This window comes from Centropristis striata, chromosome 13 (genome assembly GCF_030273125.1).
Source record: "Centropristis striata isolate RG_2023a ecotype Rhode Island chromosome 13, C.striata_1.0, whole genome shotgun sequence".
Taxonomy (NCBI): Eukaryota; Metazoa; Chordata; class Actinopteri; order Perciformes; family Serranidae; genus Centropristis; species Centropristis striata.
This window is the reverse complement of record NC_081529.1, coordinates 22,698,277-22,722,245: the sequence shown is the minus strand read 5'-3', so window position 1 is coordinate 22,722,245 and position 23,969 is coordinate 22,698,277. Positions and strand designations below refer to the sequence as shown.

At 42.9% G+C, this 23,969-nt stretch overlaps 1 protein-coding gene across 5 annotated transcripts in view; it reads left to right on the top strand.

The window, feature by feature from the left end:
• Window positions 1–18,141: 18,141 nt before the first annotated feature.
• The window catches only part of med15 (mediator complex subunit 15), a 34,520-nt gene continuing 28,692 nt past the window's right edge, over window positions 18,142–23,969 (top strand). For 2 of the 5 annotated variants that reach the window (XM_059347338.1, XM_059347337.1), the window contains exons 1-5: window positions 18,142–18,344; window positions 19,740–19,827; window positions 20,483–20,534; window positions 22,626–22,649; window positions 22,783–22,947. In XM_059347338.1, the coding sequence (XP_059203321.1) occupies window positions 18,277–18,344; window positions 19,740–19,827; window positions 20,483–20,534; window positions 22,626–22,649; window positions 22,783–22,947 (397 nt within the window). In that variant the 5' untranslated portion in view covers window positions 18,142–18,276. Of the gene's footprint in view, window positions 18,345–18,399; window positions 19,828–20,482; window positions 20,535–22,625; window positions 22,650–22,782; window positions 22,948–23,969 lie in introns of those variants that run through there. The other 3 variants (XM_059347336.1, XM_059347334.1, XM_059347335.1) reach the window with 2 other exon arrangements.

Here is a 23,969-nt window from a genome sequence, read left to right as displayed (position 1 = left end):
AAGCGGCTAGCCAGAGATCCAGGAAGGGCGGCGGCTTACTCCAAGGATATCCATAAACTTCTCGATGCTGGCTATGTCACACCCGTGTCACCTGCAGAGGCAGCAAAGAGCAACCATTCGTGGTTCATCCCGCACCACATGGTGCATCACAATGGTAAAGACAGGATCGTCTTCAATTGCTCCTTCACATTCGAGGGTCAGAGCCTTAATGACCACCTTCTGCCAGGGCCCATACTGGGAGCCAGCCTGTTGGGAGTCCTCCTTAGGTTCAGGGAACACGCAGTCGCCATTAGTAGCGATGTGAAAGGGATGTTCCACCAGGTCCGTCTGCTGGAAGAAGACAAACCCTTCCTCTGCTTCCTGTGGCGAGACATGAAGGTAGATGAGAAACCTACTGTCTACAAATGGCAGGTGCTCCCTTTTGGGACTACATGCAGCCCGTGTTGCGCCATCTTTGCACTTCAATCACATGTCCAACAGCACACCAAGATGGAGGAGGATGTCCGTCTGTCCGTGGAACGTAATTTCTACGTTGACAATTGTTTGCGGAGTCTTCCCTCGGAAGTGCAAGCTAAGAAGCTGGTGGACCGCCTTCAGTCTCTTCTCATGGAGGGTGGATTCGAACTGCGGCAATGAGCTAGTAATGTCCCTGCAGTCATTGGCCACTTACCTGTGGAGTCCCAGTCGGAGAGCAGCGTACTCTGGTTCTCTCAAGAGTCAGCCAATCTTCAAGAGCGCACTCTAGGACTCGTATGGCAGTGCAAGTACGACACACTTCGGTACAAGCATCACCAGAGCAAAAACCCAGAGCCGACCATGCGCAACATTTATCGACTACTTACCCTCGCTCCTGAGTATGACGAGTCTTCTGATCTGATCAGAGTGGGAGGTAGACTTCGCAGGTGTGAGGGCCTGAGCTCTGAAGTTCTGCATCCGATATTTCTAGACCCCTCTCACCCAGTCACAAAGCTCCTAATCCAGCACTGTGACGCGCAGCTGCACCATCCTGGAGCTGAACGTGTCTTCGCCGAGCTCCGCAGGAAGTACTGGATACTGAGGGGTAGAGAAGCAGTTAGGAGACATCAACACCACTGTCCGGAGTGTAAGAAGTGGAGAGGTCAACCTGAAGTTCCAAGAATGGCAGATTTGCCACCTTCAAGTTTGAGGATCTTCCGGCCTGCCTTCTACTCAACCGGGACAGATTGTTTCGGCCCTATGCTCAATAAGGTAGGGCGACGCAGTGAGAAGAGGTGGGGCATCCTTTTCAAGTGTCTCACAACTTGGGCAGTCCACCTAGATCTGGTGGCGAACATGGATGCCGATTCCTTCTTGATGTCAATCCGACGGTTTATAGCTCGTCGAGGGAAGCCTTTTGAGCTGCTTTCAGATCAAGGCACCAACTTTAAGGGTGGAAGTAGAGAACTGCATGAAGCATTCAAAGCCATGGAACCAGCCCTCCAAGAACAACTGGCGGCAGAGCAGATCCGGTTCTGTTTCAATCCCCCTAATGCTCCCCACTTCGGTGGATCTTGGGAAAGAGAGGTGAGATCCGTGAAGGCAGCCCTGCGCACCACCCTGGGAGCTCAAACTGTGTCGGAGGAGGTGCTGAGGACCGTCCTGCGTGAGGTAGAGAGCATCCTCAATTCCAGACCTTTGGGTCATGTCTCCACGGACATTGCAGACCCGGATCCTGTCACACCCAACTCCTTATTGATGGGGCGGCCAGACTGTTCTCTGCCACAAGTGGTCTAATAATAATAATAATAATAATAGATTTTATTTGTAAAGCACTTTTCATTGTTAAAAGCAATCTCAAGGTGCTACAGAGTACAACAAGATTAAAAACAGGTTAAAAGGCCAAAGCACAATGTTACATTTAATAAAAGGCTTTTCTAAAAAGAAAGGTTTTTAGGCCTTTTTTAAAAGAGTCTGTTGTTTGCGGAGCCCTCAGGTGGTCTGGGAGGGAATTCCACAGGTGGGGAGCAGCTGAGCAGAAGGCCCGATCGCCCATTGTATGGAGCTTAGTCCTGGGGGGCTGTAGGGTGTGTTTGTTTGCGGAGCGGAGGTTACGTGAGGAGGTTTGTGGTGTGAGGAGTTCTTTGAGGTAGGGCGGGGCATTTCCGTGGATGCACTGATGGGTGAGTAGAGAGATTTTATAGTCGATCCTGTATGAAACAGGAAGCCAGTGGAGTGAGTGAAGGATGGGTGTGATATGGTCATATTTACGCACCCTCATCAGGACCCTAGCAGCGCTGTTCAGGATATATTGCAGTTTTTGGAGGCTCTTGCTAGGAGTCCCGATGAGGAGTGCGTTACAGTAGTCCAACCTTGAGGAGATAAAGGCGTGGACCAGTTTTTCTGCATCTTACAGACTGAGTGTGGGGCGGAGTTTGGAGATGTTCCGGAGGTGGTAGAAGGAGGTCTTGCAGATATGTTTAATGTGGGTGTCAAAGGTGAGGTGAGTGTCAAATTTTACACCCAGGTTGGTGACTGTAGATGACAGGGGGATGTTCTGACCAGAGAAGGTGATGTGCGTTATGGGAGAATCGGAACTGCTCAGTCGCAAGAGATGGAGACACACTCAAGTTCTAGCAGACCATTTCTGGAGGCACCTCATAAGGCACTTCCTGCCCACCTTACAAGCACGGCAGAAATGGCACACCGAGAAGGACGACATTACTGTTGGAACTGTGGTTCTCATTGTTGACCAGCAAACTCCAAGAGCTCTCTGGCAAGTAGGAACGGTGAAAACCGTCATACCTGGGGCTGATGGTCGGGTTAGGACCGCGGTCGTCCAAGTCAAGGATCGGACCTATACTCGCCCAGTGGTACGGCTCATCAGGCTACCTGCTCTGCCTCAGGACATCACCGAGATGGAGTGAAGCATTCTATCAGTGTCAAATTTGCACACCAAATTTGAGGGCGGCTGTACAAATGATCATCCCTTTGTGCATGTTTCTGCCGCACGTGTGAATTCCTAAACTGCCACGGTCCTTGAATGCACCGCATGTGCACTGATCAGCTCAGAGCAAACATCGGCTGAACGATCTGCAGTGTGTGCGTCTATTGAGCCGTGAGTTATGATGTTACTTCTGTTTTATATTCTGTTGATGTTTGTGTTGATTCATGAGTCTCTTCTGATGACTAAGCGGTAGTTTTGCTGTCAGTTTGTGAAATGTGGCAACCAATTAGCCGCTAATAAGTGATTTGGAGCTAACTGGCAATAGCCTGAAAGTTTATGTTGCTATATTGCGAATTTCTGTTGATCATACATTGCATACTGAATGCTAATTGATCAGTGACAGTGAATGTCACTCTTATGTTGCATCTAAGCCTGTAGCTTAATGCTCATTTTTTGTTTAATTGATTAATGCTGACTTGAATAACTAATATTGAGCTGTATTTCATATGTTAGCTGGTTAAAACTATCTAGCTCAGTACATTTTATGCCTAAGTTATACTTTATTTTCTAATCAGTCTGTATTGTTGTGTTTGTATTGCAGCAACCACACACTCGCACCCAAATGCCGATAAAACGGTTTGAACTTTATTAAAGGACTCTGCCTCTTATTAATGCACTGAGTTGAACATTACAACAGTGTCCTGACCCGACACCCTGAAGCGATTGCTGCCACCTAAGATCCTCATACAGTCAGTCTGTCATACAGTTACCGTAGGGAGAGCTGTGTAGAGCGGGAGAAACCCAGGACAACAAATGTTGACTTTAAACCAAATCAAATCCATTTTTGTCACAAAGAGAGCTTTCACAGTCTGCAGATTTATGCTAAAGTCATTTAAATTAATCTCATCTTTATTTTACAAATGTCTGCAAATGTATTAAAATAAAAATCTGTCATGAAATGAGTTTGTGTTTCCTGGAACACTGTTGCAGCTCAGTGTAACCCTGATGTTTGTGATAGGAAAGAGTCAAATGTTCAGATAATAAATGAATAATGACGAAAAAAAGACATGCTCTTTGTTTTGTTCTGTTCATGAATAAAATTCACCAATAACAGTGAAAACTGATGACAGCTTCCATGTTTTAAATGAACGTGTTACTGTTTGTTTAAGACTTAAATATTCCTCACTGTGACACTCTGCAGCTAGCCTGGCTAACGCCAGACTAATCACAAATGAGATTAGTCTGGAAACTAGTCTGAATGTCTATCAAAAGCGTCTTTATGTAGCTCTTAGCCAATTGTATCAGTTATACCAGATGACGTATGTAGATGTGACACCCACAAATGTATGGTCACAATAGTAGTGTGATTGTTATATTATTGTGTATATTTTTTGTGAAAGAGACCAGGTTTGGGGGTATTTACTGTTTATACTTTTGAGAGTGTAGTTGCGCACTTGCGCCACAAGGGGGAGTATCACGTTGGTGAGCGCTGGTTGTGACAACGGGCTTCCGTCCCTCAGACAGAGGACAGCCTGCTGAACTACAACAACGTTTGAATCCTGTCTCTCCTTTTACATAACTTATACAGGTTACTCATGTCTGAGGCCTGTAACAGAATTTTGGAGGCACCACTGGGATCGGCATCTGACGAGGGCTGATGTTGATCCTTTAATCTACGAACTCAAGGCAGAGATCACAGGACAGGCCTGCTGGAGTGGATGGTGTGTGACTGAGGCAGCTACGGGACCACAGCTTGCGAGAGGGGACCACAGCTGGAGGAGTGCACTGCAGATCGCTCAAGGTGACTGGACTGTGAGACCATTTCTGACCAAGTGACAATATGGAGGACGCCGAAAGGAAAGGACTGACCTGGAAGATAAAGAAAAGTCTGCACACCCTGACCGCAGAAGAACTTTTTCAGGTAGCAGAGAGCATTCCACCGGCTCTAGATTTGGATTTTTCAAATGTAATTGAGGGAGATGAAGAGAGTTGCTTTGATTATGTGTGCACATACATGGACTGTAAAACATTACTTGAGTTAGAAGACCAGGGATTTCCCTATTTGTTATCTTTGAAAGATGATATCTCTGAGCTAATTTCTAGTCGTGTTACTGAAGTCTGTCAGCCCATAGTACCAGGTAATGAGAGTGTTACACTAACAGCAACATCCACTCCCACTCTAGCAGCTCAACAGGACAGTATAGAGAGTCATGCTGTTGACACATATCCTGTTGATCCAGAAACAGCAGAGTATCAAAAGCTTCTGGTTAACTATGAGTCTCTAGGTAGGAAGTTAGCTGAGTTTAAGACTGCAGCACCAGAAAACCATACACCTGCCTTCACAAGCACACAGTCACCATATACCAGAATCGAGAAAAAAACTGATAGTCACTCCACAACAGACCAAAAAACCCTCAGGCCTGATAATATGGTTTCACTGAGAGACCTATCATTCCTTCAGCGCAGAGAGTTTAAAGTACATGGTGGTCAGGTGGGGGACAGTACATCAGACATCACTTACCATGGACTATGTAAACAGATTGATGAGGGACGCAAAGCAAGCCACACAGAGGGTGAGATCATCCAAGGTGTGCTCCGCATCATCAAACCTGGACAGTTTAAGGACATGTTGATCAACAAGGACGACTTGAATCTCAGTGAGCTTAAGAGCTTCTTGCGTTCACACCTGAGCGAGAAGAGCGGCAGTGAGTTATTTCAGGAGCTGATGAGTACCAAACAATATGATCAGGAGAGTCCCCAACAGTTTCTGTATAGGATGATTGGGCTGAAACAGAAAGTTATCTTTGCATCCAGACAAGACAACAAGGACATTGAATATGAGCCGCGCACAATCCAGAATGTTTTCCTGCGCACCATTCATCAGGGTCTTCTTCCCAAGTATAGTGACATCCGCAATGAGCTCAAGCCACTCCTGTCTGATTACACTGTTCCAGATGAAGCACTGATCAGGAAAGTCAACAAAGTGTCAAGTGAGGAAAGTGAGAGACAACGAAGACTAGGACACTGTGCTCGCCAAAAGGTAACTCATGCTCATAGTGCTCAGCTTGATTCAGAGAAAGACACAGAGAAACAAACAGACTACAAATCAAAGAATAAAAATAAAGCAGTGGAGGAGCTGAGTGCAAAAGTTGATGCTCTGACAAAGATGGTAGAAGCTCTCACAGCGACTAAGACCCCTGACAAAACCTGCCATTGCCCTCACACCAAGCCGAAGCCAATAACAAAGCAATTTGGTTGCCCAAAGTGTGTTGAGGAGGGGGTCAGTCCATGTAACCATTGCTTCATATGTGGAGAGGGAGGTCATAGAGCAGTTGGATGCCTAAAAAGGGGGCAAGCAAAGAGAGTTGGCCAGCCTGCTGCCAATGCACACTCACTAAGCAGCTTAAAGGAGTACCCCAAAGAATCAGAGACACAACAAAAGGAACACCTTCATGTTAAGTGTGTGAGTTCCCCTGTCGTGAACAAAAAGACTGAAGTAAATGACAAAGTGGCCCAGCTTGTAGGGAAGAAGTGTAAAATAAGGTGTTACATTCACAGCTATGCAGTGGACTGCTTATTGGACTCAGGTGCCCAAGTCAGTCTCCTGGACCGCCAGTGGGTGAAGACTTACCTTCCTGATCACAAGCTGCGCCCATTGACTGAACTCATAGGAGATAAGGGCCTCAGTGTTTTAGCTGTCAATGGTGAACCATTACCTTATGATGGCTGGGTGGGGGTGATGGTGAGTCTTCCAGGCAACAGCGATCCCAACCTAACAATACAAGTACCTTTTCTGGTGAGCAGTGTGCCTATGGACCGTCCCCTGATTGGTTTCAACGTGATTGAGCAGCTGATATTGGGACCGGAGGAGTGTGCAAACCTGGTACCTGCCCTTGTGAATCTCCTTCGTGATTCAATGAGTCTTCCAGATGACAATGCTGCTGCACTGGTCAACTTCATCCAGGCGAAGCTCACCAGTGATGATGAAGGGAGTCGAGGTGTGTTGAAGGTGGGACTGAACAATGTGGTTATTCCTGCTGGTCAAGTCAGACATGTTAAGTGTAAAATACCACACACATTTGACACATCACATCCACTAGTACTTTTTGAACCCAACGACAGCAACCCACAGTTACAGCAGTTGGATGTTGGCGATAGCCTAATAGAGATTAGCCAGGCCAAAGTCCCCTATGTCAGAGTTCCCATTGGCAACCACACCAAACATGAGTTGACCTTATTCTGTAAGTCTATTCTAGGGAGCATTGAGCCAGTAGCCAGAGTAATACAGACAGACGAGCTAGACCTCACTAAGTCGAGTGCTACTCCAGCAATCAGCAGAGAAGAACTCCCTAAAACTCAACCAGACAAAACAGTTAGCGTAGCAGAGGAATGGGATCCGCCAGTTGATCTGAGCTCCCTAAGTGACGACCAGCAGAAAGTCGTCAAGAAAATGCTGCGGGAAGAATCAGGAGCTTTTGCTCGAAATGATGATGATATGGGGTGCATACCCAGCTTGGAAATGTCCATCACCCTGAAGGTCAATAATCCTATCCAAAAAACATATACATCCATCCCAAAGCCTCTATATAAGGAGGTGAAGGAGTACATTGAGGATCTTTTGGCACGGGGATGGGTTGTGAGGTCGAAATCTCCTTACTCAGCACCCGTAGTCTGTGTACGGAAGAAAGATGGGACCCTCAGACTCTGTATTGATTACCGTCTGTTGAACCAGCACACCATCTCAGACCGACATCCCTTGCCGAGGATTCAAGACATCACAGACACCTTAGGTGGTTACAGTTGGTTTTCCATTCTAGACCAGGGGAAGGCTTATCACCAGGGATTCATCGCGGAGGGGTCACGTCACCTGACTGCATTTATCACTCCCTGGGGTCTCTTCGAGTGGGTGCGTATACCATTTGGACTGACTAATGCACCTGCTGCATTTCAACGCAGTATGGAAGAGATGCTTGCCCCCCTACGAGATGAGTGTTGTATCCCTTATTTGGATGACATACTGTGCTTTGCCAAAACATTTGAGGATCATGTTGAAGGGCTGAGGAAAGTTCTTAGAGCACTGCAAGGCCATGGAGTCAAGCTCAGGCCCACCAAATGCAATCTGTTTAAGCAGGAAGTGAGATATGTTGGTCGGCTGGTCTCAGCAGAAGGTGTGCGCATTGATCCCAAAGACCTGGAGGCAGTGTATGCTCTGAAGAAGGAAACACCTGCTACTGTTGGAGATGTGCGAAGGATTGTTGGCTTCTTAAGTTACTACAGATCGTATATACAAGATTTTTCCAGAATGGCCACACCAATCTATGAGCTCCTGCAGCCTAGGAAGAACCAAGAGATGCAGTCACAGGAAAAACCAAGTGCACAAAAAGGAAAGGGTACACAGATACCATCCAGAACTCCAGTTGCATGGACTGAGAAACATCAGGAGACACTGAGTAAACTGATTGATCAGTTGGTGAACCCTCCAATTCTCGCCTATCCAGACTTCGATCTACCATTTGTGCTACATACAGACGCATCTGACAAGGGACTTGGAGCTGTCCTCTACCAGAGCCAAAATGGGAAACTCAGGGTAATTGAATACGGCTCAAGGACCCTTACCCCAGCTGAAATAAATTACAGGCTACATTCAGGCAAACTAGAGTTTCTCGCTCTCAAGTGAGCTGTTTGCGAGAAATTCAGGGATTACCTGTATTACGCCCCACATTTCACCATTTTCACAGACAATAATCCCTTGACGTATGTCATGCGCACGGCTAAACTGAACGCTGTTGGCTTCAGGTGGGTGGGTGAGCTGTCAGATTTCAGATTTGACATACGGTACCGACCTGGCAAAGCAAATGTCGACGCAGACACTCTGTCAAGATGTCCTCTCGACATTAACAGATATGTCAAGGAGTGCACAGAGGAACTGTCCAGAGAAGCCGTCACTGCCACATGGGGAGGTTGTAGAGCAGGAGAGGGCAGAGATGTTGCCTGGATTGCGGCCTTGACCCTAAGACATGGTGATCAGCTTGAACCAAGCAGTAGAGAAACAGTACCACCTATTGACCTTGCTGAACTCCAAAAAGCTCAGAGAACAGATCCAGTGATAGGTGAGATTCTGAAAATGAAAGAGTCAAATAAAACACTCACAGATGACATGAAATGTATGGTGAGGGGAACTGGCAGGAAAATGATGCATGAATGGACAAGGCTTCACATTGAAGATGGAGTTCTCTATCGGAAGACAGCAGAGAGACGTCAGTTAGTCTTACCTGTCAGCCTCAAGCCACTAGTGCTCAAAAACTTACACGATGACATGGGCCATGTTGGTACTGAAAGGGTCCTCAGCTTAGCAAGGCAAAGATTTTATTGGCCTTATATGAGACGAGAGATTGAAGCTTATGTCACCAGACAGTGTCCATGCATAAAGAGAAAAAAACCAGCGACACACATACGAGCCCCAATGGCTAGTATAACTACCGGCTCTCCAATGGAGCTTGTCTCCATCGACTATTTGCATTTGGAGCCCAGCAGAGGAGGCTACCAGTATATCCTAGTGGTGGTGGACCACTTTACTAGGTATGCACAGGCTTATCTGACTCGCAACAAGTCTGGAAAGACTGCAGCGGAAAAGATCTTCAGTGACTATATTCCAAGGTTTGGCTATCCCTTCAAGCTGCACCATGATCAAGGGCGCGAGTTCGAAAATGAGCTCTTTCGGACGTTGCAACAGGTGAGTGGGGTAGGAAACTCCAGAACGACTCCATACCATCCTCAGGGCAATCCTGCTGAACGGTTTAACCGTACTGTGTTACAGATGATGCGGACCCTAGGTGAGGAAAAGAAGGAAAGGTGGAAAGACTATCTCCCACAGATTATCCACGCATACAACAGTACACGCCATGAAGCAACTGGGTACTCACCGTTCTTCCTGCTTTTTGGTCGACACCCACGGTTACCTATAGACTTGTTGTTCAGGATGACAAGTGGGGATGAACCCCAAACTGCAAGAAGTTATGCTGAGAAATGGGCAGAACGGATGACTGAAGCTTACCGAATTGCATCAGACAACAGTAAAAAGTCCAGTGCTCGTGGTAAGAAGTATTATGATCAACACACAAGAGGAGTAGTGTTGCAGCCAGGGGACCGAGTACTGGTACGAAATCTGAGTGAAAGAGGTGGTCCAGGAAAGTTAAGAGCATATTGGGAAAACATCATCTATGTTGTGAAAGAACAGATCAGTGACAACCCCGTTTACAAAGTGGTCTCAGAAATGGATGGGAAAAAGTCACGTGTCCTGCATCGTAACTTGTTGCATCTTGTCAACGACTTACCTGGTGACATACCAGCAGCACAACAGAAGACAAAAACAGCACCAAAGAGGAAGGGGCCAAAATCACCTCAAAGAGAGGCAGGACCAGAGTCAAACAGTGAAACAGGGTCTGATGATGATCAAAGTTCCATCTACTATGAGCTAAGGTATAAGTTGAGGAGTGGAAACAGGAAGAATGTTACACCGACCAGTGAACCTGTCTGTGTTCCCTTAAAGAACCCTGAATCATGTCAATCAGTAAGAGAAGGAGGATCAGGACAAGGATACGTCACAAGAGAACAAAGGGAAGCAGAACAGGAACAGTACAGTGAAGAGCAATACAGTGAACCTAACAGTGAGAGTGATGGAGAGGAACGTAGGAGGAATGGAGAGCCTGGGGTCATACATTCACCTTCCCATGAGCATGAAAGTGAGATTGATCAGCCTCTTCCTGGGGTGGTACAAGCAGAACCTGACCTGACTCCAGACACTGAGGAACAAGCACTCAGAAGGTCAACTAGGACTAGGCGACCAGCAACCCAGTTCACTTACAATACACTGGGCCAGCCTTCCTTCCAAGGACACCCATCAGTCAGTAGTGCAGAGGCCTATGAATCACCTAACAGGACACCTTGGTACCTGCAATCCTACCCCCTCACACCGTACACTGTTTCAGTACCATATTCTGTCCCATCATACTTGCCACACCCTTGCACCTGGCCAGTATTCTATAACAGACCAATCTATACAGGTTAGGAGGTTGAGAAAGGACTCTTGAGTGTACATATGTTGTGTGATGTTGAGTAATAAGTTCAAATGGTAAAATGTCAGGAGCCATTTTATTTTTTGTTGGGGAGTATGTGACACCCACAAATGTATGGTCACAATAGTAGTGTGATTGTTATATTATTGTGTATATTTTTTGTGAAAGAGACCAGGTTTGGGGGTATTTACTGTTTATACTTTTGAGAGTGTAGTTGCGCACTTGCGCCACAAGGGGGAGTATCGCGTTGGTGAGCGCTGGTTGTGACAACGGGCTTCCGTCCCTCAGACAGAGGACAGCCTGCTGAACTACAACAACGTTTGAATCCTGTCTCTCCTTTTACATAACTTATACAGGTTACTCATGTCTGAGGCCTGTAACATAGAGCGACAGAAATTAATGTTTACGTAGCCAGTCTAGCCCATCTCTACTTTGAGACTAAAATGCTCAATTCTGCTTCTGCAACGTTTTTCTGCAGCATGTTCTGGCTCTGGCTGCTCACAGTGTACCGGCAGTGTTGGTGTGTGTGTGTGTGTGTGTGTGTCTGTGAGAGAGTGTTGCTTGCTGCTTTGCTTCTCCAGTTCTCGCTCTCTGCTAGATTATTTATTTTTACGCCTTATTCCCCCTCATGTCATTCAGCCACACACATCCACTGATTTTATGGTCAATAGACGAGCTGCTGTGGGTCTCTCTGCGGCTCCGCTGTCCCCCAGCTCGTATCGAGATCTCCGGTGTTACGGCAGTGAGCGGTAGCGGGGTTAGTTGGTAGATTAGGCTTTGGCCAAATCCTGTCGGAAACAAGGCTAAAACATCCTTTTTGGTGGTGAAACAGGAGTGTAAAGTCAATTGTTCTTCTTTTAAAATAAACTTTCGCTCTAAACTATTTAAAACGCCGTCTACAGCTAAAGAGAGTTTCACGTCTGCTGCAGCCATGTTGGATCCGTAAGAAAACTACAAGCTTCCGTCTGCCAAGTAGTATTCGTCATCGTCTTGCCGTCCCTCCCCGTTCTGTGATTGGATCCCTAAAACAGGGCTAAGAAATAGCTGTAGTTTCCAGACTGTGTGGAGGTTCAAAATGAAATTCGAGCGTGCAAGGCAGTATGGGTATACCCAGGCTACTTTGCAGCAGGAACAACCACCACACCCAACTTATTATTATCTGGATGTTTAATTGTCCTCAGATGATGATTCAATTGGATTAAGAAGCTCTGATGTAAAATCCCCAAACATTCAGTCACATTTTCTTTGATTTGAGCTTTTTTTGAAACTCAACTTTAGTCCAACACTTTAGTTTCCTCCAGCAGAGACAGTGGCGCTGCTGCCTCCATTGAACACACCCTAGGGGACTATCCTCAGGTATAAAATACAGATGTTTCCTCATGATCAAGGTCTTTCTTCATCTTGACCGCTCACATGTCGAATTACCCTTTTCTTTGCAAAGAAAATAAAAACCTTTTCGGCCAGCATGAGTCTCCATTTCATTCTTGTGTGTGCAATGTTAAGAGAATGAAGATGCCTGCTAGCCCGCTAATGTTAGCACACTGGCACTAGCCCATATCAATTTCATTGCAATTAAACAAATCAAATGAACGATACATGAAATGAATGAACGATAAATTATAAATAAAGGACTTGGACACCATGATGTCACGTTGGTTCGTGGCCAGTTCGAAGCATCGAGTTCAGCATTACACTCGTCGCCATCTTTCTTTTCGCCTGTCACCATCTTGTTTTCTGAAACTGGGAGCAATCCATATTTGAATCCATCTACACTGTACGCCTGACTGAGAGAAGTCACTGCTAATTCATGTAAGCATTAAGTGTGGCATTAACTGAGACATAAGTTTTAAATGTATGTTACTGACCTGAACAATGAACAGCGACTCCTTGGAGTGTCCGTTAGTCCAACCAAACGCTGAACAAGACATATTAGAAGAACAAAATGTGTGTGCGCATGCGCGAGTGAGTAAGCAACAGGTGATGTCGCGTGGCAAACTTCATTAAAATATGGGAGAATTATAAGTATTTTTTGTGGATTAACAACATTATGCTCCTACTGGGAGTGGGGGTGGCCTCGCTCTCCTGCACCGGGATCACATCAAAGTCACTGCTGTCACAGTCCCCCATCACTCCTCTTTTGAATGTCTAGCTGTAAAACTCACAGGCCCTAAACCCACTATCATTGTCACCATCTACAGACCACCAAAACCCTCTGCTGTTTTCCTCAATGAATTCACATCACTACTAACATCTGTATGTGCAATGTCCCCCACTGTTATCCTCCTCGGCGATTTCAACATCCCCATTGACAACCCATCCAGTATCTTTGCTAAGGACTTCACATCACTTCTGGACTGTCTTGGTATCACACAACATGTCAACCTCCCAACCCATAACAAAGGCCACATACTGGATTTAATCTGCTGTATTGACATCACTCCCACCAACCTTGATGTCACTGATTTCCCCATTTCTGACCACAAAGCTGTACTTTTTGACATTCGCACCCAATTACACAAAGCCAAGGAACAACGGACCATCTCCTTCAGAAACATCAAACACATCGTCACCACTGATCTCTCCACCCTGATCAGCTCCTACCCCAGCCCTCCCCCAGCATCCTCCCTGACTGACCTGGTGACTCACTACAATAACTGCCTCTCCTCTTCACTCACTGCCCTGGCTCCTTTGAAAACCCGGTCAGTCTCATTCACGCACACTGCTCCCTGGTTCACCCCTGAGCTCCGCCAGCTCAAAGCCACTGGCCGTCGACTGGAGCGACTTTACAAAAAAACTGGACTTGCACCACCTCCATCACTACAAGAACGCCCTCACCACTGCCAAATCTTCATACTACTCCAACATTATCAACACTGGTACAGGTAACAATAGAGTCCTATTCTCAACAGTCAGCCACTTACTTCAGCCTCCTAAAACCCTCCCTCCAGACATCTCCACCGACCAGTGCACTGCCTTCTTGGACTTCTTCAGCTCTAAAATCAACACCATTCACCAACAACTGGCCAACTGGTTTGCACCCCCTCAAACGACCCACCCTGGATGACCACCACCGGCCAACCTCACATCAGCCCCCTCTCTGACTTCACCCCAGTATCAGAGCACACCATCGTGGAACTCATCCATAAAGCTAAAACCACCACCTGCCAGCTCGATCCTCTTCCCACCTCCCTTGTCAAAGCATGTCTGCCGTCCATTTCCCCCATGATCACCAATATAATTAACTCCTCCCTCACTACTGGTACTGTACCCCCCATTCTCAAACTGGCTGCCATCACACCCATCCTGAAAAAACCCGGTGCTGACCCAGCTGACCTTAACCACTATCGACCCATCTCCAACCTCCCCTTCATCTCTAAAACACTTGAAAGGGTGGTCGCCGCACAACTACAGTCCCACCTCGATACAAACAATCTTCATGAACCCCTCCAATCCGGCTTCCGTCCAAAACACAGCACTGAAACAGCCCTAGTCAAAATCACCAACGACCTCCTCCGTGCAGCCGACTCTGGATTACTCACCATTCTCATTCTCCTCGACCTCAGCGCAGCATTTGACACCATCTCCCACCCTCTGCTCCTGGACCGCCTGGCTGGCATTGGGATCACTGGTGCTGCACTCTCCTGGTTCACATCATACCTCACTGACCGTTAACAATTTGTGCAATTAAGGAACCACAAGTCTGGGTGTCTCACTGGGTGTCCCCCAGGGGTCAGTCTTGGGTCCACTTCTCTTCACCATTTACCTCTTCCCCCTGGGCACAATCCTCTGTCACCATCGGGTCCATTTTCACTGCTACGCCGATGACACACAGGTCTACATCTCCTCCAAACCCACCACTGCCATCCCTCCCACCTCACTCACCACCTGCCTTGAAGACATCCGGAGCTGGATGAGCAGGAACTTCCTCAAACTGAACGGCAATAAAACCGAGGCCCTGCTCATCGGCTCCAAATCCACCCTCACGAAATCACAACACACCCCAGCTCCACCCATCATCGTCGACGGATTCCCTGTACCCTTCTCCTCCCAAGTCAAGAGCCTCGGCGTCATTCTGGACAACCCCCTCTCATTTGCACCCCATATTCAAAACATCACCCGGACTGCATTCTTCCACCTCCTCAACATCTCCAGACTCCGCCCATCACTGACCCAATCCAGCACCGAAATCCTAGTCCACTCATTTGTCACATCACGCATCGACTACTGCAATGCCCTCCTCACTGGACTCCCCACCAAACTCATCAACAGACTGCAAATAATTCAGAACTCGGCTGCCCAGACCATCACCCGTACCAAATCAACTGACCACATCACCCCTGTTCTCATTCAACTCCACTGGCTCCCGGTACAATACCGCATCCACTAAAAGAACCTCCTCCTCACCTACAAAGCTCTCCACAACCTAGCCCCCACCTACCTCTGCGACCTCCTTCAAGAATACACTCCCTCCCGCTCCCTCCGCTCATCCTCTGCTGGACTATTAATCACCCCCACATCACGCCTCAGTACCATGGGTGCCCGATCCTTCAGCTGCTCAGCACCCAGGCTCTGGAACTCCCTCCCCCCACACATAAGACAGTCTGACACCATCACAACCTTCAAGTCACAACTCAAAACTCACCTGTTCAAACAGGCATACACTCTGTAACTGGACACTAATTCACTTGCTTTTATCATATTGTCTTGTTTTTACCATGTTGTGATGTTTTTACCATGTTGTCTTGTTTTTAAAGATGTTTATGATTTTAGACTTTGTAAGGTGACCTTGGGTGACATGAAAGGCGCCTATAAATTAAATGTATTATTATTATTATTATTATTATTATTAGTGGCATACTTTGGACTGATTGTTTCCTTCCTTGATTGATGGCGTCCGATACAACAAATACGCCCGGAGCTTCAAACAATAAAAGACTGGAGCCACCAAACAAACGCCTTAATTCGGAATTAGACAGCAGTCCGGATAATTCCCTTTCACTCACGCCCGATATAGAAGGAATCTTGAACGATATAAATGAGAAACTAAAGAAACTTGACAAACTGGACACAATGGCGGATGATATCAAAGAGTTAAAAGAGACTGTGAACACAAATGGGCAGGCCCAGCCCTAACCAATCCGGCGCCCTAAGCAAGATTTTAGGTGGCGCCCCACTTGCATTGCCAGTGTAGTGTATATACTCTCAAGAAACTTTTTTTACTTAAAGAAAGCAAATTCACAATCAGAATCGTTAACAAGATTTTTTTTTAATAAAAAAATGAATACTAAAAAATGAATATATGAAATATATACATAAAGTATAAGCTCTAACTAATCACAAAATAAAACGTGTCGACAAGTTGCATAAAACAAATTAAAAATACAATATAAATAAGGCACTGTACAAAACAAGATATTAAATAAACAAGTAATGACTTTAACAACTTTATTACAAAAAAAGGGGATCCTACTGCTGAGGTGGAGGCAACGGGAGGACCACTTGATGCTGCTGCATCACTGGTGGGTTGTGTTGCTGAGGTGGAGGCAGCAGCGGTAGATGTGGTAGATGGCCCAGAGGGGATTTAGAAACTTCAACAAGGCATCTGAAGAGAGGAGTTGTAACGGGTTGTGTATTAACCCAATTGCAGCACACAGGATACCAGGAACACTTGATTATAGTTTTTAATATCGACCTTGGCAGCTACAGACCAATTCAAGCAAAATACACTATTAACAGCTTGAATGAGCTGTCAAGGGCACAAAGTGGGCCATCTTGCTGAACCGATCTACCACCGTCAGGATTGTGGTGTGTTCCTTGGACAGTGGTAGACTGGTGACAAAGTCCAAGGATATGTGAGACCAGGGGCGATGGGGCACAGGCAAAGAAAACTAAAATAATACTAATTAAAACTAACACTAAAACTAATAAAAACTAAACTAAAAATAATAAAAACGAAATTAAAAGTAATAAAAACTAACACTAAAACTAATAAAAACTAAACTAAAACTAAGCATTAAAAAAAAACAACTAATAATAACTAGCAAACTCACTCTAAAAAACGAATAAAAACTGAATTTGAAAACAAAAATTGACAACGAAATTTAAACTAAAACTATTATAACCTTTCTCCTGCTTATCTGTATGTAAAAGTATTCAACTGTGAGTTAAAGAGAGAGTTCAGTGAGCGAAGGATCTTTTGAATCTCTCCGTCCTGCAACCGAGAGAGAGGAGCTGTCCACTGCTGTTTTTTTTGGTCCATAAAGGTTTTGTGTAGCAGATGATCTGGGTATTTCAGGATGGCCTGGAACATGTTGACAGGTCATCTCTCCACCACCTCCTCCAGTGTGTCCAACCTGGCTCCAACCACAGAACCACAGACTGATAAAACTGCAGCATCTTACCACGAGATTACCAAGAGATCTGAGCTTCCTTAGGAAAAAGAGGCAGCTCTGCCCCTTTTAGTAGAGAGCATCTGTGTTTAGGGACCAGTCCAACTTATTATCCAGGTATACACCTAGATACTTATTTATTAATATTTATTTTCTAAAGGGGGGGCTTGAACCGCAGTAATCTCTGATCAATTCCTTAGTCTTTGAGGTGTTCAGTAGGAGATAGTTCTTGTGAGTCCAGTCACTGAAGGCTTTTATCAGATCACTATATTCAGATTCCTGTCCATTCCTGATACACGCCACAATAGCAGTGTTGTCCGAGTACTTCTGGATGTGGCAGGACTCAGAGTTGTATTTGAAGTCCGCTCTGTACAGTGTGAACAGGAATGGAGCCAGAACAAACGGTGTGGACCTGGAGTTTGCATGTTCTCCCTGTGTCAGTGTGGGTTCTCACCAGGTACTCTGGCTTCCTCCCACAGTCCAAGACATGCACTTAGGTGTAATTGGTGACTCTAAATTGCCCATAGGTGTGAATGAGAGTGTGGTTGTCTGTTTCTATAAGTCAGCCCTGTGATAGTCTGGCGATAGTCATAGCCTGGGTATACCTGGACCCGACACATTCACCCACTGTAGACTCACTGTAATAAAAACTAAATAAAAATAAAACAAGATTAAATATATTAAAAACAATATGTGTGTGTGTGTGTGTTTGTGTGTGTGTGTATATATTATATTTTAGATTACAGTGAGTTCACAGTGGGTGAATGTGTCGCGGCCGGCCGTCGGGCGGCGCTAGCGGTCATCACCAGAAAACAGCAGCCGCCATTTTCGTCGGAGCGGAAGGAGGAAGAGCAGAGGGAAAACATTAAAGTGTTGAAGTAAAAATCAACATTAATACATAAAGTGAACGATGGAAGTCCCCGGGCCGGACAGCGACTGGAGGAGCCCCCAGTTCCGACAGAAGGTCGTCGCTCAGATGTGAGATATTCGCCGCAGTTTGTCTTTGTTTGGCTCCATCTCTGTTTCCGTTTCACATGCTAAGCTAACGTTAGCTCGTTGAGCTAAGCTAACGTTAGCTTAGCAGGAATCACGTCACGTCAAACCGCGTTTAAAAAATCTGTAAATTACCACCGACTTTTAAAAAAATGACCTCCAGAGAGGTCTACAAACACGTTAGGACACATGTTCTGACTGATGCGGCTCCACTGTTTAATTCGGCTGACATAACAAGTAACAAAACGATGTTAATGTGAATTTAAAGAAGGCTTTATTATCAGCATCGTTAGCTGCTAACAGCCTGTTAACTCTTCACTCGGTTTTACTCTCTTAAAGGCACTTTAACCTTAAACATGTTACTTTATATACATTTAATGGCTTTATTCTCAGAATGTCAAACAAACGAAAGTATATGCATTTATATATGAAAACGTGATATTTATAAATCTCAACTTTACATGGAAAAATCTCAAGTTTACGAGAAAGAAAGGGCAAATTTATGAGAAAAAAAGGCAAATTTACAAGAAAAAATCTGAAATTTACATGGAAAAAAATCGGAAATTATCTTAAATTTACAAGGAAAAACATCTCAAATTTACAAGATAAAATCTCAAGTTTACGACAAAAAAAAATCTCATATTAACGAGAAGAAAATCTCATTTACAAGACAAAACCCCCCACAAAAAATGACTAGAAAACCCCCTCAAATTTACAAAACTCTGACATAAATTGATATTTCTTTTTTAAATATTTCTTATTTAAATCATTTGTTTTAATTCCTCAATGTATTTACTTACTTGACAATTTATTTTTCTTTTATCATATTTAAAAAACAAAACAAACAACAACAACGATTTATGGATATTTTTTCAATTCATTTTAAAATTATTTCAAACTGATTTGTAACAGTATTGGGTTTTTTTTTGGCAGCTTTCGTTCATTCATTTATTATTTTATTCTTTCTCAATCCGTAAAAAATCTAAATAATTGTATCATAAATATTAGCCTGAATTTAAAAGTTTCAATCTGTAAATTAATGTAATAGAACATTATTATTATTTTAGTTTTTTTCTTTATATTATTATCCAATGAATTAATGTTCTTGAATGTTAAATTACAGTGAAGTAAAAAATACACATATTTCTACACAAACATTAAATTGAATGTAAAAAAAAAAAAAGAAATAGTAAAAAAAAAGGGTAAACAGTCCAAATGCTTCCCTTCATATTAAAGCGGATATTTACTGTATATATTCTGTGAGATAACTTGCGGGTGTTTCCTGGTCTGTGACTGAGTGTAATTAATGTTCAGGATGTTCTTTGTGACTGTGGTTGTGGGGGTTGTGGATGTTGTGTTGATGCGTGTTGTTTCTCCCAGTGAAGAGGCAATGAGGAAGGCAGGAACCGCACACACCAAGTCCAGCAACGACATGGAGAACCACGTCTACGTCAAAGCCAAGTCCAGAGTGAGTCCCACATCCCTGAGTAATAAATCTCAAATTTATGAGAAACAAATCTCAAGTTTACGAGAAAAACCTCAAGTTTATGAGAAATAAATCTAAAAATTATGAGGGAAAAAAAACACCTTTATAAGAAAAAAATCTGAAAAAAAAATTTTCAGGAAAAAAATCTGAAAAAAAAGTTTTCAGGAGAAAAATCTGAAAAATCCCATATTTACAAGAAATAAACCCTCAAATTTATGAGAAAAAAACTCAAATTTATGAGGAAAAAAAACCTCAAATTAACGAGAGAAAAATCTAAAATTAACTAAATAAAATATTATCAAAAATATTTAATTTACAAGGAAAAAATCCCATATTTACAAGAAGAAGAAAAAATCTAATTTACGAGAAAATCTCAAATTTACAAGGAAAAATCTCAAATTAATGACAAAAAGGCAGCACGTCTCTCTGCAAAGAAACAGTCAGGAGTTTGTCTGTGTGTGTGTGAGACTGTTTGCCTGTGTGTGTGTTTGTGTGTAATGTTACATCAGGTCACATGGAGGAAAGTTTCGTTGGGAAAATACAATTTTGAAGCTGAAAAATGTGAATGTTTGGAGTTATACAGAAAGATACAACAGCTGTGTTTACCGTGCTGAAACCGATCCCACTGTTGTTTCAGGAGGAGTATTTATCTCTGGTGGCGAGGCTCATCATCCACTTCAGAGACATCCGTAAGTTTCTGAGCTGAGCCAGGACACTGAGCTGACTCTCTCTCTGAGTCTCCTCTGGTTTGGTTTCTTCACTCTCAGCTTTATGGAAACAAATCTCCTTCGTCTGATGGACAGAATCTGTTTTCTAGCTAACTTTGGTTCTTTGGTCCAAACCTCCAAGCTGTTTGTTCTCTAAAGTTCTCTCTGCTGTTTGTCTGATCGTCGTCTGGTTTGCTGCTGTGAACGCTCAAACCAACTCTGGTGGACCAGAGAAGAACCCTGCTCCTGGACATAATATGACCAAAAAAGATGTAAAACAACTGAAAAAAAGACGTATAATGACAGAAAAGACGTAAAATCAACAAAAAAAGACGTAAAATGAAAAAATTATGTAAAATGACCAAAGAAATACATAAAATTACCAAATAAATACATAAAATTAATAAAAAAGACGTAAAACTAACAAAAAAGACATAAAAATGAACAAAAACGATGTAAAACAACAAAAAAAATGAGCAAAAGGCGTAAAATACACAAAAAAGGTAAAATGAACAAAAAGACATAACATGAATAAAAGAAAATTAAAATTACAAAAATATGTAAATGTAACAAAAAAATGAACGAAGACGTAAAATGACCAAAGAAATGCGTTAAATTTAAAAAAAGATGTAAAATGAACATTAAAAGCTCAAAATGAACAAAAAAAACATAAAATGACAGAAGAAATACGTAAAATGAACAAAAAAGTTGTATAATTAACAAAAAACCCTATAAAATGACAGAAGAAATACGTAAAATGAACAAAAAAGTTGTAAAATGAACCAAAAACATGTAAAACAACCAAAAAGACGTAAAATTACAAAAAGATGTAAAATTACAAAAAGATGTAAAATTACCAAAAAAATGAACAAAAGAACAAAAAACCCTGTAAAATGACAGAAGAAATACATAAAATTAACAAAAAAGATGTAAAACAACCAAAAAATACGTATAATAACTAAATCTGACTAAAAGACATAAAATTTATAAAAACGCATAAAATAAACAAAAAAAAAACGTAAAATGACCGAAGAAATATGTAAAATGAACAAAAAAGATGTAAAACAACCAAAAAAGATGTAAAACAGCCAAAAAATTTGTAAAATTACAAAAAAAAAACGTAAAATTAACAAAAAAGAATAAAATGGATAAAAAAGATGTGAAACAACCAAAAGGCCTAAAATTACATTTAAAAAAAAAAAAAAAAAAAAAAGTAAAATTAACAAAGCAATATGTAAAATTAGAAAAAAGGCGTAAATTAACAAAAAAGCATAAAATTAACAAAAAATATGCAAAACAACCGAAAAAGATGTAAAATTACAGAAAAGATGTAAAATTACAGAAAAGATGTAAAATTAACAAAAAAGACGTAAAATTAACAAAAATGACTTAAAATTTACAAAAAAGACTTAAAATTAACACAAAAAATACTTAAAATTAACAAAGAAATACGAAAAATTACAAAAAGAAGTAAAATTACAAAAAAGACAAAATTTATAAAGATATATGTAAAATTACAGAAAAGCATAAAATGAACAAAAAGATGTAAAATGAACAAATAAGAAAAACAACCCCAAAAAAATATGAAAAATTACAAAAAATATGTAAATTTAACTAAAAAAGACATAAAACTTGCATAAAAGATGTAAAAGGACCAAAGACACACGTAAAATGAACAAAAAGACATGAGATTAACAAAAAAAGATGTAAAATTACCAAAGAAATACTTCAAATTAACAAAAAAAGGCGTAAAATTAACAAAAAGACATAAAATGACCAAAGAAATGCGTAAAACAACCCAAACAAAAGACGTAAAATTACTGGTGGACCAAAGAACTGAACTCTGCTCCTCTATAAATTGGGGTCTGGGTTCTCACAGTCGGTTCTCTGCAGGTGAGAACGCAGTCCAACCAAAGGAACTCAGAGCATTCCTCCAACAGCATGTTACAGATTTGTGCTCAGAGTGGAGAAACCAAACCAGAGGAGACACTGAGAGTCCAACTAGCTGCAGAGCCAACAGACGACTGATTGGAAGCATTCTCGGTCATTAATCCACCTGTGTCTTATTTTCAGATAAGAAGACTCTCGGAGGTCCAGGTTAGTCTCTGCCTGGGTGACTTTTCTTGGCCGTGTCCTGTCCTCTGCTGGTTACTACCTCTCATGGTGTTCATGGTTTCTGCTGTGCATGTTGGAGCTGCGTAATATTCTCTGTTGTCTACCCTTCTGCTAGATCCCATGAATGCCCTGACTAACCTGACGGGGGTTGGAGGGGGCCAGGGCGCCATTGGCATAGGGCCTCGCCCCACCGGTGCTCCAGTGGGTGGCATGGGGGCCATGGGGCAGATGCAGATAGGCCAGCATGCCATGGCAGGGGTGGCTGGAAACCCTCAAGCCAGTGAGTGTGTTTCCTCTGCTGGTGTGTGTCAGAGCCGGTCTGACCTTTTAGTCAGGTGCAAATCCTAAAACAATTCTACCAAAAACTTTCTCAGTGGTTTACAGTAGTATCAGATGTACTTAAAAACATACTAAAAGTTTACCAATTTTTGACTCCAAGAAATACCCCATTTTCAAAACCTCCAGGTCTTAAAAATGACCATCACTCCTTTTAGTTAGGAAGTTGAGCTAAATAAAGGGAACAAGTCTGACAAAAGCTCCACATTTTTCCAACATGCTCTCCATCACCATAAGTTTAAATTTTTGATGGAAGCCACTTCATCAAGATTGTTGATCGGAGATGGCAACCATATAAAATCTATGAGAACCAATATATCTTCCAAGCCACTCAGAAGGTCAATGTTGGTGTCAAAATCTACATTTTCTGGGTCAAGGAATCATTTAAAGCTATTGAGAATATCACTAGATGATCATTTGATCAAATAGATATGTTCATTTTGGCCATGTATTTACGTCATTTCCAACTCATTGACATAGTTCAAATATGGTACATATATTCTGAAAAATGAATAACATGCAAAACTTTAATTGAACTTTTAGCTTCACTCGTATTATTTATTAAATTTCCAACCACAAAGATCTGTACAGTTCCAGTGAGCCTTCCTGCATGAGCACCTTGCACCACAGACACTTTACAGTTTCCCTTCAGTAATTACAGATTTCTCCTTTCTCATATGGCTTTGCCTAGTGTTGGTGGCTTCCTGCCCATCTTGAAAATGACACTTTTCTAGTTGTCAGATTTTGGTAAACTTTTAGTATGTTATTATATAATACTACAAGAAACAACTGAAAAACATTTTGTTAGAATTTTTTAGGGTTATATTAGGTGGGTTTTTTCATATATGCACCGCCTATTTAGCATTCGCTTCAGCACGTTGTGTGTGTTTGGTGCTCCAGACTCTCCTCAGACTGGTTCTGAGCTGCACACCAGGTCCGTCTGTTCAGCTTCTTTTTCTCTCCCTC